Source organism: Rhincodon typus, chromosome 41 (genome assembly GCF_021869965.1).
Source record: "Rhincodon typus isolate 14 chromosome 41, sRhiTyp1.1, whole genome shotgun sequence".
NCBI lineage: Eukaryota > Metazoa > Chordata > Chondrichthyes > Orectolobiformes > Rhincodontidae > Rhincodon > Rhincodon typus.
The window spans coordinates 1,613,135-1,628,260 of NC_063372.1; the positions used below are offsets into that span (position 1 = coordinate 1,613,135).

General features: G+C 41.9%; 1 protein-coding gene across 1 annotated transcript in view; it reads left to right on the forward strand.

Moving 5' to 3' along the window:
* The window catches only part of LOC109926017 (Golgi reassembly-stacking protein 2-like), a 29,380-nt gene extending 14,348 nt beyond the window's left edge, over positions 1-15,032 (forward strand). Inside the window, exons 6-9 of the mRNA XM_048618828.1 lie at positions 2,166-2,277; positions 5,528-5,648; positions 13,365-13,454; positions 15,025-15,032. Coding sequence (XP_048474785.1) covers positions 2,166-2,277; positions 5,528-5,648; positions 13,365-13,454; positions 15,025-15,032 — 331 coding nt within the window. The remainder of the gene's footprint in view (positions 1-2,165; positions 2,278-5,527; positions 5,649-13,364; positions 13,455-15,024) is intronic.
* Positions 15,033-15,126: the final 94 nt, after the last annotated feature.

Consider the following 15,126-nt stretch of genomic DNA (forward strand, 5'->3'; position numbering starts at 1 on the left):
GGAACGTTTATTTTTCCCAAGAGCAGGTGGCACTATTCTTAAGTTTAACCAATTTTTTTTTGTTTCTAACCAACCTGTCAGGGATGTTATTACACACTTGAACCTGGACTCCAATAAGCATCACCTGCTCTCTGTGAATGCTGAAGTTGTCTTGTTTTATCCTTAAAGTGACGTGTACTCAACTGCCTGCTATCCTGAGAATGATTGATTGATTTATTTATTCCAACTCTGTTTTCTATCTGTTAACCAATTTTCAACCTATATTTCCTCATCCCATGTGCTCCTCCATGCGCACGCCTCTTGCTCCGTCCTCACCTATCCAATCCTTTCATTATTTGAATGATCTTTGCCTAGTCTTCTAATTTACACATTTGTGTAGTGAAAAGACCCATCTCTCTCATATTATTGTGGTAGCAACAGGCTTTTAAGCTTGACATCAGTGTAGTGGCCCTCCCCCAGAATCGTTCTGGGTTACTTGCTATATGAATGGACCAAAACTGCACACCTAGTATGTTAAATGAGTCCTGACCTTGTTTTTGCAAAGAAAGTATAACGCTTTTAGTGTTTATTGGAACATCCAGTAATGTATATAATAACCCATTTGTTTTGCCGCAGGTTTATGGCCTGAGTGTGAACCTCATCATTAGAGCAAAATAGGGAATAGGGGAGATAGTAGGAACTGCAGATGCTGGAAAATCTGAGATAACAAGGTGTAGAGCTGGATGAACACAGCAGGCCAAGCAGCATCAGAGGACCAGGAAGGCTGACGTTTTGGGCCCAGACTCTTCGTCAGAAATGGGGGAGGGGAAGGGGGTTCTGAAATAAATAGGGAGAGAGGGGGAGGCGGATAGAAGATGGATGGAGGAGAAGATAGGTGGAGAGGAAACAGACAGGTCAAAGAGGCGGGGATGGAGCCAGTAAAGGTGAGTGTAGGTGGGGAGGTAGGGAGAGGATAGGTCAGTCCAGGGAGGACGGACAGGTCAAGGGGGCGGGATGAGGTTAGTAGGTAGGAAATGGGGGTGGGGCTTGAAGTGGGAGGAGGGGATAGGTGGGAGGAAGAACAGGTTAGGGAGGCGGGGACGAGCTGGGCTGGTTTTGGGATGCGGTAGGGGGAGGCCCTATCGCAGCCTTCCTGCTCCTATGATGCTGCTTGGCCTGCTGTGTTCATCCAGCTCTACACCTTGTTATCTCAGGGAATAGGGGATCTTTGCATGGAGGCAGATAGCACGGCTGAGAAGCTAAACAAGTACTTTGTAACTGTCCTTACCAAAGGTATTGAAGTTGTAATGAAAGAGGAAGTATTTGATACACTGGATGGGCTATAAGTCAATAAAGAGGAGTTATTAGAAAGGCTGGTTGTGCTTAAAATTGATATGTCACTAAGACTGGATGTGATATATCCAGTGGTGCTGAAGGGAGTACGAGTAGAAATAACAAATACTGGTCGCAATCTTATAATCCTCCTTGGATAAAGGAATGGTGCCATGGACTGGAGAATTCCAAATGTTACTCAACTACATTTTGGAAAAAAAAAGGTGTGAAGATAAGCCCAATAAATACAGGCAAATCAGTTTAGCCTCTGGGGTGAGGCAAGTTTTAGAAACAATAATTTGGGACAAAATTAACAGTCACTTGAACAAGTATGCATTAATTGAGGAAAAAGCAGCGTGGATTTGTTGAAGGCAAATTGGGGTTAAGATTCACAAGTATAGGGAGTGAATTCAGTTACGTGGATGGATTAGAGAAGCAGGGCTGTTTGTAGACGTGCTCAAAGTTATGAAGAGTCTGGACAAGAATGACTTAAAAGCATCTTTTATCTAATATGTCCCAAGAATCTTCTCAGGAATATTATAATACAAAATGTACATTGAGCTATGTTTACCACAGATCGACAGCACAAAAGCATCCATGGTTTAGTCCCAATCACAATTTTGAATGCAGAAAGCTGTGTTTTGTTTGAGGATGCTTGACACTGGGTGCATAGATCGAAGCATGGAAACTTCCCACTTTGCCTTGTACTGAAGTCCCTTTGCTTGATAAACCCAAGAAAGTTTTTATTTTGGAAGCCCTGTAGATGAGCAATTTCCATTACTTTAATGTGATCTCAAGCGTTTGCAAACCGATGAGGTGTAGATTAAATACTTCTCATTCCTTTTCTTTTCCAGTTTGGGCTGTGGGATTGGCTATGGATACCTGCACAGGATACCAATCCACAAGCATTTATCTGAGAGAAAGTTATCACCAGTTCTTCGAACTAGCCTGCCTTCTAGTCCTATGGTAAGCACAATGAAAGGTGGAGTTATAGAGACTGTGTGTGTGTCTCTCTCTCTCTCTGCCTGTGTTTGAGATATCTAATCTTATTTGTCCAGGCATGTTGAATTAGGCTGGCAAGTTTATAACTTTTTGTTTGGTAACTTTTCATCTTGGCTATTTCAACACTATCCTTCAAATGGATCTTTCTGTACTGGACATTGTGTTGCTAACTGTCTGGTTTTGGCTGACTTTAAACCATGGTTTGTTGTCTGTTGGTTCAGGTATTAGCCCTTTTGTTTCTGACTCAGAAAGCTGTGGGTTCAGGTCCCACTCCAGGACTTCTGCATAAAAATCATTCTAGGGCAGTACTGAGGGAGTGCTGCATTGTCTGAGATGCTGTCTTTCAGATGAAAAGTTCAACAGTATCTGCTCCTAAAGTGGACGTAAAAGATATTTTGAGGAGAGGGTTTCTCCCCAGTGTCCTGGCCAGTATTTATTCCTCCATGTCATGCCAGTATATTGCTGTTTGTGGGAGCTTGTATGTGAATTGGGTGGCACATTTCTGATGTTAAAACAGTGATAACTTTCAAAACTACTTCATTGGATATGAATTGCTTTGGGATGCCGTTGCGCTATATAAGTGCAAATACTTTTCCTTAACTGTTGGTGCTTTTCAGATTCATCATTCATTCTTCCCCCAACCACAACTATTTTCATTCGTCTCTTTCTAATTTGCTGTTTGTGGGATTTTGCTGTGCGCAAAGTGGCTTCTGCATTTGCTATGGGAACGTTATCTACTCCTGTCCCTAAATACTGTTAGGCCCTTCAAGCCTACTCCTCCATCCAATAAGATCATAGGCAATCTGGTTGTGGTTTCAACTCCATTTTGCTGTCTGCAACACCCCACCCCCCCCAACCCAACAAGCCCAAATAACCTTTGACACTCTTGTGTATTAAAAAATCTATCTAACTCTGTGCACTTCTGAGTAATGTGTGTGACATGTTTGGTACATTTGAGAGAATGTGTGTAATAGGAAATGAGCAAAAGAGTTATAACGTGTTCAGAATAGATTGGATCAAACAGTTGTAGTTGTTTAATGCAGCAAAAGACAAATCATACAGGTGTGGAAAGGGAAAGAGAGTGTAAGTCCAAAATATGAGAGCAATTTACAGGAAATGACCCTGGAGATGGATTGGCATTTAACCAAAAATGTTCCTAAAGTGTCAGCACCACAGTGCGTGAAGTGCTGGTTTTGCTTCTTCAGTATTAAGTACATGTACAATTACGAGGAACATTCTCATTTGATGGATGTGTGAAGCATCCGTGTCAGTGCAGTGCTGAGCAAGGTTGTGCAGCCCCTCAGTGTCTCTGCACGCCCGTCAATATGTGGCTGTATTGATTTTTGGTCCTGCACACCGAACTCTGAGGTCTGCGTAACAGCAGGGAGAATTGGAGGAAAGGTAGGTACTGAAGTAGTGAAAAGTATGACATGGTCAGATGGGGAGGGAAAGCGCTAGCCTATTGGTGTTATTGCTGGACTGTTAATCCAGAGACCCCAGATAACATTCTGGGGACCCGGGTTCAAATCCCGCCAATTTGAATTCAATAAGAATATCTGGAATTAAGAATCTAATGATGACCATGAATCCGTTGTCGATTTGTCAGTAAAAACCCATCTGGTTCACTAATGTCCTTTAGGGCAGGAAACTACCATCCTTACCTGGTCTGGCCTGCATGTAACTCCAGACCCACAGCAATGTAGTTGACTCTTAACTGCCCGATGGTGGCAAATGCTGACCCAACTAGCAATGCCCTCATCCCATGAATGAATAAATAAAAATAAATGTGCTGTGTTTTGGAGGAGATGCTTAAATAAGGTCCTGAAATGGACATAAAGTTCCATGCTCTTATTGAAAGAAGAGCAGTGGCATCCAAAGCCCTAAAATGGATTGACCTCCTCATCGTCAAATTGCTATTAGTTTGACTTCGTTGTATGCAAATTGGTGCTTGATTCCTGAAACATTAATAATAACAGTAGTGACTGCACTTAAAGTGTCTGTTAAGTCCTGAGGTTGTGAAAGGTGATCTGTGAGTGCAAACCTGCCCTTTCTATGTGGAATAACAAGGTGTAGAGCTGGATGAACACAGCAGGCCAAGCAGCATCAGAGGAGCAGGAAAGCTGATGTTTCGGGTCTGGACCCTTCTTGATCTTTTTATTCAGTCGTGCATAGCCCTTCATTTGAGTGCAGCAATTCACTTAAATTAAGTGTAGTGAGTGATGGGTAACTCAGTTTCCTGGAGCTTACTCGATTGTATCGTGGAATCCGGGATGGTACGGGTACAAGTTTAATATTTTGCCTTCTCTCTTTCACCCCTGACCTCCTAAAAGTTAATAAAAAAGATACTGTTGCAATCTCTTACCAAGCATTTATATGTGACCCTAAACTGTCATCAGTTGCTTATTTGACAAAAAAAATGAGAGAAAAGAGTGAAATTAGCCAATTCAGCAGAGGAGGAAATCAACCCTGACTCTGCACTCTGAGCATCTGAGCTGTTACTCAGGCTGACGCAGTGTCGGTGAGAGTTGATTGCAGTACATATTTTGCCAGCACTGCAGTTGTAGTTTGACTTGGCAAGTTTAATCCTCTGTGCTAATAAATATGCATGTGGAAGGAGTGACGTACTGCTGGTGACTTTAGTCCTAGTGCCTTGACAAAATGGAGATTTGAAGAAAAAGGATTGCTCCATTTATAGATAGTGCCATTGAGGTGTTTATCCCGCGTGGTGTCATAGACAATTTCCTTTTTCAGAGCAGAAGGTCTCATTTCCTGTGGAAGACAATGTGAGAACGGTACAATCACTTCTGGCGCTGAAATTGGTGTCAAAGCGCAAAATGCAATGCACTGTGCATCAAGCAAGGAACAGCCCTGGTCCTGCAGGGACTTTGGACCACAGTATTGGCGCAAGGACAAAGTGGAATGAGAGGAATGAGATCCTTTCCTGTTCTGCCGATGATATCAAAATGATATTTGGCAGTAATAGTTTCGATGGCCTACCTGTCGGTTTTTTTTTTGTATATGTTAGTCGGTTAATTAACTGAAACAGCTCCCATTATTGTTTTCAGGAGGCATAGAAACCAGTGGTAGTACAAATCAGCCTTCAGAAATAATTCTACCTTAAACAAAATGTGCATTTTATTTTTCCTCCCTCTCATGTTGCCATGTTCATAATGACACATGTAGGGTTATATTCTAAAGTTTCTTTTCTTTGTAGGTTCCTTTTTCAGCTCCGAGTGCTCCTGCAATGAGTAACATGCCCTCAGGTCTGCCAAAGGAGCTAAGCGATCTCAGGCTGGGAACAACATCTCCTTCAGTCACAGGCACATTCACACCAGGTACTGGTAGAATTGCATTAATAGTGCATTCCGTCACAACTATTTCAGGAAGTGATTTCTGCATTGCTGGCGGATGTCGTTCCTATTTGTAAATTTCAGGCAGGTTTCTATAGTACTAGATCATGGATGCAATTAAGGTTTATCCTACTGACGCAATGTGTCCATTAACCTCTCGTTTGCTTTGTCCATCGCTGGCACATGCATCATGGCTGCAGCATGAAATGGTTACACTGGAGTAACAATAAAAGGCTTCTTTAACAACACCTCTCAGATCTATGATATATGCCACTGAGGAAAGACAAGGGCAATAGGTGCACGGAAGCATTATCCACTCCAGTTGCACAACATTCATTAAGGCTTGACTCTACTGTCTCCTAACTGGAGTCAATCTCTTGACATTTGAGATATTTGGCATGGAAATCACAAGTTGCTTTGTTCATGAGCCACTGGTTCATAGACGCCAAGCATCAGTTGGCAGATTGCGACCAGGCACTTGCAACAGAAGGGAGCTGGATTGGGATGTTGCGTGCCTTTTATTGAAGGGGTAGTGTTGCTTGCACTGGGTGCTGGAGTGAGTGGAGAGGAGAACTAGAGCTGTATGGCTAGGATCAGAAGAGATTGGGCTAGTTTATTTTGCTTTTAAAGTTTAATGGCAAAAATATTGCAGGAAGAGTAGATATCATGCAGTAATGCTGTATTAACTATGTGACCTACTGTATCAGCACTGTTATTTTCCCAACTCCCTATTCTCGTATTGAGTGGTAGTTGGAACTTCCGTGTGTGGAATGAACTGCCAGAGGAAGTGGTGGATACAGGTACAGTTACAACATTTTAAAAGACATTTAGATAGGGGCAGCACGGTGGCTCGATGGTTAGCACTGCAGCCTCACAGCGCCAGGGACCCAGGTTTGATTCCACCCTTGGGCGACTGGCTGTGTGGAGTTTGCACATTCTCCCTGTGTCTGCGTGGGTTTCCTCCATGTGCTCTGGTTTCCTCCTACAGTCCAAAGATGTGCAGGCTAGGTGGATTGGTCGTGCTAAATTGCCAGTGTTCAGGAATGTGTAGATTAGGTGGGTTACAGGGGGATGGGTCTGAGTGGGATGCTCCGAGGGTTGGTGTGGACTTGTTGGGCCGAAGGGCCTGTTTCCACACTGTAGGGATTCTATGATAAGTACGTGAATAGGAAAGGTTTGGAGGAATATGCGCCAAGCACAGGCAGGTGGGACTAGTTTAGTTTTGAAACATGGTCAGCGTGGACTGGTTGGACCGAAGGGTCTGTTTCCATGCTGTATGACTCTATGACTATCCCATAAGATGCTTGCTTATGCATGTTAGATCTATACATGAGTGACTGCATGTACACATACGTAACTGTTGTCATGAATCTTTACTAGAGGCTCCTCCACTGGCTGAGGAAGGTAGTTGTTGTCTATTGCCCCCTCTGGACCAATGCCAGTGGACACAATGATTACAGGTTGTACTGTTACTGCAATCAACTTTTAACACTTCAGTTTAAAATTGCATCAGGTTGCTACTTCAAAATCACTGCTGAGATTTTGATTATTGTCTGCATTGGCAAGCAATATCTGGCCAGGCTTCAGTCACACAGAAGGGTGTGTGCTCCTTCTCTAAACTCTGAGCTCAAGCTCCTGCTTCTGTGATTGTTATTCTTAGGTTATCATTCCCAATGTCTTCAATACGCTTTTCTTCCTTTGGTATGTTTTCTCTTGATCTTCCAGAAAGTTTGACTCCTGCCCATGATCCTCATGACCCTGAGATTATCCATCCAAGGGTCGTATGGACAAGATAAATCTGTTTCATTGTCCTTCTTTCTGTCTTTAATTTAGAAGCCTGTATCACCAGATTCTGCTTAGTGGGCAGTGCCTGGCTCTGCCTTGCACAGTAGGTTATTGTTCTTGTGAAGTTGGCCACTTTTCCCACTATCCTTATAGAGCGTTGGCTGTTAACCATACTGGTGTTTGAATTAAGATGCAGCTGTACAGCTACATAATGTACAGGGTACACTTCAGCACTCGCTTGCAATCGTTCAAGCACAATGTGATTGCCTTTGACTGCAATTCTTTTTCTTTTAATGTTTGTGTCGATCAAAATGATGGGTGCAAGCACTTTTTAGTAGTGTGTACTTATGCCTTGTATTTGGGTTCCAAAGAAGTAGCTCTTGAAACAGACTAATAACCTTCCTGCTTTTTGATGTGCATTACTTTTCAGAAGATTTTTGTTGGGATATTAATCTGCACTGTCATCATCACCAACTCCAGCAGGAAATTAACAACAAAAGTTCAGGCGTCTACCCTGTTCTGATGCTGGTTGAGATTTGTTGAAAATCGTCAACTTCTCAAATGCTTAATAAAGATTCCAATTACGTTAGCACTGTGATCATTCTTCAATGCAATCTCATGTAGCTAAGTACTGCATTTGTAAAGGACAGCTGGCAATTATTTCTGATCTGTTGATGACATGATTTATACTACACACAGGCAGACATGATATACATCACTGTCCATTTGGCCCAACCACTCCATGCCAGTTTGTATGTTTCACTCACCACCTCCCATCTTCTTTCATCAACATCTGTCATCCTAACTCTTTATTCCCTTCTCCTTCATATACTTGTCTAGCTTGTCCTTAAATGCAGCTATACTAACAGTTCCACATTTTTGCCACTCTTTTGTTAAAGTTTCTTCTCAATTCTCTGTTGGATTTCTTGGTAACTACCTTTATATTAATGGCCGTATGAGGAAGAGTCACTCAACCAGAAACGCTAACTGTGATTTTTCTCCACAGATGCTGGCAGATCTGCTGAACTTTTCCAGCAATTTCTGTTTTTGTTTATAATTCGCAGCAATTCTTTCGTTTTTTATTTTATATTAATGGCCCCCGGTTATACTGCTCCCCACAAGAGGCAATATTTTCCGTGTCCGTTCTAAGAAAACATTTCATAATTTTAAATACCTCCATATCACCCATTGGCCTGTTTTCCAAGAGAAAAGAGACCCAACCAATTTACTCATCTGTTTATGGTATTGTCCTTGAAATCTTCTCGGTTTCCTCTCCTGTACCTCTACATCCTTTCATAATATGGCGACCAGAACTGCACGTGGTCATCCAGGTATAAAGTAAAGAAATCCCATTTAGACTTGCACCTTCTAATTTGTGACCTCCCTGTTCTTCCTACCAAAATATGCTACCTCCCATTTATCTGTGAATTTCATTTACCAATTATTGGCCCATTCTGAAAGTCTATTTCATGTCCTGCTGTTAGCATAGATTTCAAAAGGGAAAGTTTTGCTTGACAGACCTTGTTCAAGTTTTTTGGAGGAAATGAGAGAAAATAGACAATGGTAATGCAATAGATGTAATTTACTTGGATTTTCAAAAAGACCTTCAGTAAGGTATGCCATTATAGACTAATGAATAATATTTTTATCATAGCCATTTCTCTCTTTAAGTTAATTCACTGCCTCATCTGGCCAAAGAGTTCATTCTCCACACCCCTCCTCTATTCCAACCCCCTTGCTAGTTCTGTCCACATCCTATGAATAACATTTGGAAGCATCTTTTGAATTAAGTCGGCGGTGGAACAGTAGTAATGTCAGTAGACACTGGACTAAATTCAGAACTCTAGGTTATTGTTCTGGGCACAGGGGATTGAGTCCCACCATGGCAAATGGTGACCATATAGCCACTGTCGATCGTCATTTTACAAAAAAAAACTGGGTTCACTAATATCCTTTTAGAGAAGGAAATCTGCGTCCTTGCCTAGTCTGGCCTACATGTGAGTTCGAACCTGCGGCAATGTGGTTGACTCCTAGCTGCCCTCTGGACAATAAGGGATAGGTAATAAATGCTGGCCTAGCTAGCAATGCTCACACTTCATGAATTAATTTTAAAAACAGGCGGTCATTTAGCAGCCTACTCAGTAATTTTCCTCATCTTGGAGATTTTGTCTTGCATGTAATAAAACATTAAATTATCCTTTGCAATTGTTCTCTTTGTCATTAGGCTGCTCCTTCATTTTGTTGTTCATTCCTGTTCCTTTGCTGATGATTCACTTCCTCCACGTTGACCTATCTCTGTTGCTCAAAATCTTCAGGCCTCTTGCATTGCAGTGGATGAATCAGTTTTTAAGAAAACTGAAGCAGCAGACTTTTTGAGCAGTTGAAATTATTATTTTTCAATTCCTCAAAGTCAGTTTCTTATCTCTCTGGCCTAATCAACAGCTCCCATTCTGATTCCCCATCCATTTTAGCATTGTTTGACTCTGGCTGATCAGATCCCAAAATACAATTCCCACATCTGCTCAATTAAAGCAGTCTCCATAATGCTTGACTTTCTCTTTCACACTGCTCACTTGTTCAATAGCTCTTAACATTTCTGATGTAAATCTTGTATCTGTGTGCATTCCCTGTCAACTCTGCATTAGGCTTAATTAAGAATTTATAATGGAAGTTGCCTCCATTAACCTTGTCAGGCTCCAATTGTATCCTTCCCTCAGCTGTGGGGACACTGCAGTGCTGTCACTGATGGGAGTGTGCAGTTGCACTGTTGAGTTTACGTAAATAGTTTCCATTATAAAAATGGATATAGAATGTACAGCTGTAAAATTGGAGCGAGGTTGTATCTCTGCACTTTGGTTCATTTTATCCTCTGTATTTTAACATTGTTCCACCTAGATACTTTGTCAAACTGCTATTGACTTATGTAGAACAAAATGGAAAATTTCAGTACATCCAGTCTTCTAATATCTGCTGCTTATTGAGAAAATTGCTTCTCATGAGTCACTGCATAGCTGCCTTTCTCTAATTCTGTCTTTTGTAAGTCCTCAAAGCTGTCTGTTCTGCCATCTGCAGGTTTCCTGACTTGCAGCATGGGCCTTATTCCATCAGTAGTACCTTCTCAATTTTCAATAAAACAAAATGCAGACAAGTAGCCTTAGCTCTGATAGCTTCTTCCAAAGAGTCATACCGGACTTGAAATATTAACTCTGTTTCTCTCTTCATGGATGCTGCCAGACCTGCTGAGTTTCTCCAGCATTCTTTGTTTGCCATAGATCTAGCTCCATGCGTTTTTGAGCCGTATATAGAAGGAACCTAATTTTACTGCTGCTTGCAAGAAAACTTTGGATCAGCAGCAATATCAGCCTCCAGTTGTTTAGCTTTCATGTTTAAGTTGGGATGCTGATGAGAGAATTGTATTTCTATTTATTACATTCGATTGCCATATGTCTTCATCTAACCCTTGCTGTACCTGAACTGGCTCTGCTCAATGTCCAGTTAAAATTATTTCTTATAGGAGTCTTCTATAAACTTGCATTACAGCAGTTTGGGCTGAGTTTGCCCTAGAGGCCCAAGCTTGAACCATCCAGTCCCTGTACTACTAAGGCCTTTAGGGCAGCACCATGGCCCAGTGGTTAGCACTGCTGCCTCACAGTGCCAGGGACCTGGGTTCAATTCCACCCTCGGGTGACTGTCTGTGTGGAGTTTGCACATTCTCCCCGCGTCTGTGTGGGTTTCCTCCGGGTGCTCTGGTTTCCTCCCACAGTCCAAAGATGTGCAGGCTAGAGTGGGTTGGCCATGCTAAATTGCCCATAGTGTCTAGGGATGTGCAGGCTAGGTGGATTAGCCATGGGAAATGCAGGGTTACAGGGATTGGGTGGATGCTCTTCAGAGGGCCGGTGTGGACTCGATGGGCTGAATATCCTGCTTGCACACTGTAGGGGGTCTGTGATTCTTGTGGCTCCAGAAGTCAGCAATATCTTCAGGTTGTTTCTCTGTCTATGGCATTGCTAGTGTCAGTTTGCCTTTCATAGCTTTAGGATTGGGACTAAATGAAATTGAAAACTATGCACCACCTCATCTCCAATGACTCTGACTTATTATAGCAAAGACACATTGTGGATGCTGTTAAGAGAAAAATTGTTAATGTTTTGGATCTGTAGCCACTTACCAGAATAGCACTTACTTTCACAGACCTGAAATGTTAACTGGCAGCTTCTCCCTCTCTGGAGAGAGAGAAACAGACATGCTAATCATTTTTAGCATTTTCTGTTTCTTTTTAAGCTCATTTTTATTGATAGGACAGATGCAACTGAGTTATGGTAGGAGTTGGGTCTTATTTCTGATGTCAGGTTATCAACTATTCCACTAACTGCCTCAGTCACTGTTCCAGTTTATAGTGACTGGAATCAGATGTTAATGTGCAATATTTGGAAATTGCAGCTTTTAACAAAGTGGGATTTTAAATTCACTGTTCATATTGAAAGTTATATCATAGTTTGATTTGAGATTCATGTGATGCTCAAATAAATCTTCAGGCACCTTAGTGATAAGGGGAAGATCCCAGATTGTGTCCCAGCAGTTGCTTCATTTGGAAAGGGGTCATCACTAACACCACCATTTCTTTCAGTTCTGAAGAAGACTCACTGGACTCAATGTTAACTCTGTTTTTCTCTCCAAAGATGCTGCCAGACCTGCTGAGTTTCTCCAGTATGTACACTTCTAGATACTGGGGGTGCTTTTAATTACACAGCTACTGTTGCTCTGGCTCTGTTGCTCTCGCTCTGTCTTGCTGTCGCCACTCTGGATTTCACAGTTGCCTGACATGAAGTTTAAATAATGGGAAGATCAGAATGCACCTTATTTAGTTTCCACCAGAATTCAGTACCTTTGTCCCTACCTCCATCTCTAGTGTACAACCTCATTGTGCTGTTCAAGTGCCCTGTGCCAGGTCTCAAAACCATATCTCACCCATTGTTAAGACTGCATGCCTCCAACTCCGCACCCTTGACCGCCACCACTTTTATTTCTCTCACTCACATTTCCTCTATCTCTGCTTCTCATTGCATTGTGACTTAAACATCTCCAGTGTCCATGATCTCCTCTCTATACAAACACCAATTCATCCAAAGCTGAAGTCTGTCTCATAGACTTTTTGGCCTATCACCTATCGCCTCTGCACTTGCTGAATTCTGTTGGCTCCTTGCCTTACATTGGGTTCCATTTACAATTTACCAGAATCTTGCCCTAACCTATCTCTAGCCTTTCTCTGTGTCAGGTCTGGCAGCATCTGTGGAGAAAGAAACCAAATGAACATTTCGAGTCCAGTATGACTCTTCTGAAGAAGCTGTTTCAGATTTCTAGCACCTGCAGTGTTTTGTTTTTATTTGACTGTTTCACCTTTGACCATGTCTCTAATCTGCTGTTCTGAAACTTCCTAAACAGCAGTAGAAGACGTATGATGTTGCAAGGTGATGTACAAATGCAAAGTGGTTGATCACCAACCTGGCTTCAAAGTGTTACTGTGTGTGACTGAGGAAGCTGAACATGCATGCATGATGGTATGTTTGCAAACATACCTGGCAGTAACTCTCTTTTCTCATATTCCTGCTTTTAGCACTTTTTTTTTCGCCCGTTGTTGTCTGTCACCATTGCTCTGTTCAAATTGGAAATTGATGAGTATGTAGAATGACAGAATGCAGTCGTTTAACTTCCTTTCTTTGCTGGGAAATGGTATAGAAGACTTTTTTTTTAATTCTGGAAAAGTGCTTAAATATGAAAAGAAAGAATGAGATGCTGAAATTATATACACCAATGCTTTATTTGTATTCTACAGAGGATAATCCAGTCAATACTGCAATGTTACATGTCAGATTTTTTCAGTGTTCTTTTTCACTAAATTCTAAATCTTGTTTTCAGCTTCTGTAGGTGTTCCATTGTTCCCAGCCCCTTTGAGTGAACCTTTCACTGTGTCATTAGCCAATGCAACCATCACCACTACTGTGCCAGGTATGCCCAGTCCAATGGTACACGTAGACTTTGAATAGAATTTGCTGCCATAGACTGGTTGTACAACAATGCATTTGTGATTATCAGTTACTTGGTATATTCTGTGCATGTTCATTAAGCTGCTCATTTGTTTAAAAGTTTCATGATCAACTATTACCAAGAGGGGTAAAATTGCAGTTCTGCAATAAATGCAGTTCTGAGGAAGGGTCACCGGACCCGAAACGTTAACTCTGTTTTCTCCTGCACAGATGCTGCCAGACCTGCCGAGCTTTTCCAGCAACTTTGTTTTTGTTGCTTTTAAGTTCTGTTCTGTTTCCTGGTATTTGTACAATGCCGGTCTTAATATTTTTGTGATTCTGGCTTTATACTCCCTCTCTTTCCTTGTCTGTCAAATAGTTTTATTTTCTGATTTTTTTTTTCCTTTATTTATATTCTGTCTATAGGCTTCTCATACCTACAGTAGATGGCCTACAGCAATTCAAGAAGGCAGCTCCTTCTCGAGGAGTAACTAGGGATGGGAAATAAATGCTGGCCCAGCCAGCAACGTCCATGTCTAACAAGTGAATAAAAACAATGCCTTATACTTCAATTTTAGTCTTCTAATGCCTTTATTACTCAGCTGCATTCTGAAGCCTGAAATTGTCTCCCTTTTAATCAATGCTGTCGTAATCTTTGTTCAACCAAAAAATCCCTCTGATCTAAAGTTCTCAGTTTCAGTTTCCCTTTCTACCTCTGCTAACTCACTCCATCTTTTCTAAAATTTCCCTTTCCCTCTCCCAGTCCCCTTGTTTTTGTATTTGCTTTCCCCTTAACCTGATCACATTAATGGTCACTGCTTCCATAGTAACATCTGATGACCGATACATTTCTTAATTAGCTTGGACAATAGTCTGACAATGGACTATTGCCACCCAGGTTGATAGGGTTGTTAAGAAGGCGTACGGTGTGTTAGGTTTTGTTGGTATAGGGATTGAGTTTCGGAGCCATGAGGTCATGTTGCAGCTGTACAAAACTCTGGTGCGGCTGCACTTGGAGTATTGCCTACAGTTCTGGTCGCCGCATTATAGGAAGGATGTGGAAGCATTGTAAAGGGTGCAGAGGAGATTTACCAGGATGTTGCCTGGTATGGAGGGAACGTCTTATGAGGAAAGGCTGAGGGACTTGAGGCTGTTTTCATTAGAGAGAAGAAGGTTAAGAAGTGACTTAATAGAGACATACGAGATGATCAGAGGATTAGATAGGGTGGACAGTGAGAGCCTTTTTCCTCGGATGGTGATGGCTAGCACGAGGGGACATAGCTTTAAATTGAGGGGTGATAGATATAGGACAGATGTCAGAGGTAGGTTCTTTACTCAGAGAGTAGTAAGGGCGTGGAATGCCCTGCCTGCAACAATAGTAGACTCGCCCACTTTAAGGGCATTTAAATGGTCATTGGATAAACATATGGATGATAATGGAATAGTTTAGGTTAGATGGGCTTCAGATTGGTTTCACAGGTCAGCACAACATCAAGGGCCAAAGGGCCTGTACTGCGCTGTAATGTTCTATGTTCTATGTTCTTCCGTTGCAGGTATGTAGGCAAATTGTTTTGAGGAAGGAGTTCTGTACACAGTAGGAAAGGAATAGGATTCCTGCAGTTTGCTGTCTCTATGCCCCAACCAATATACACATA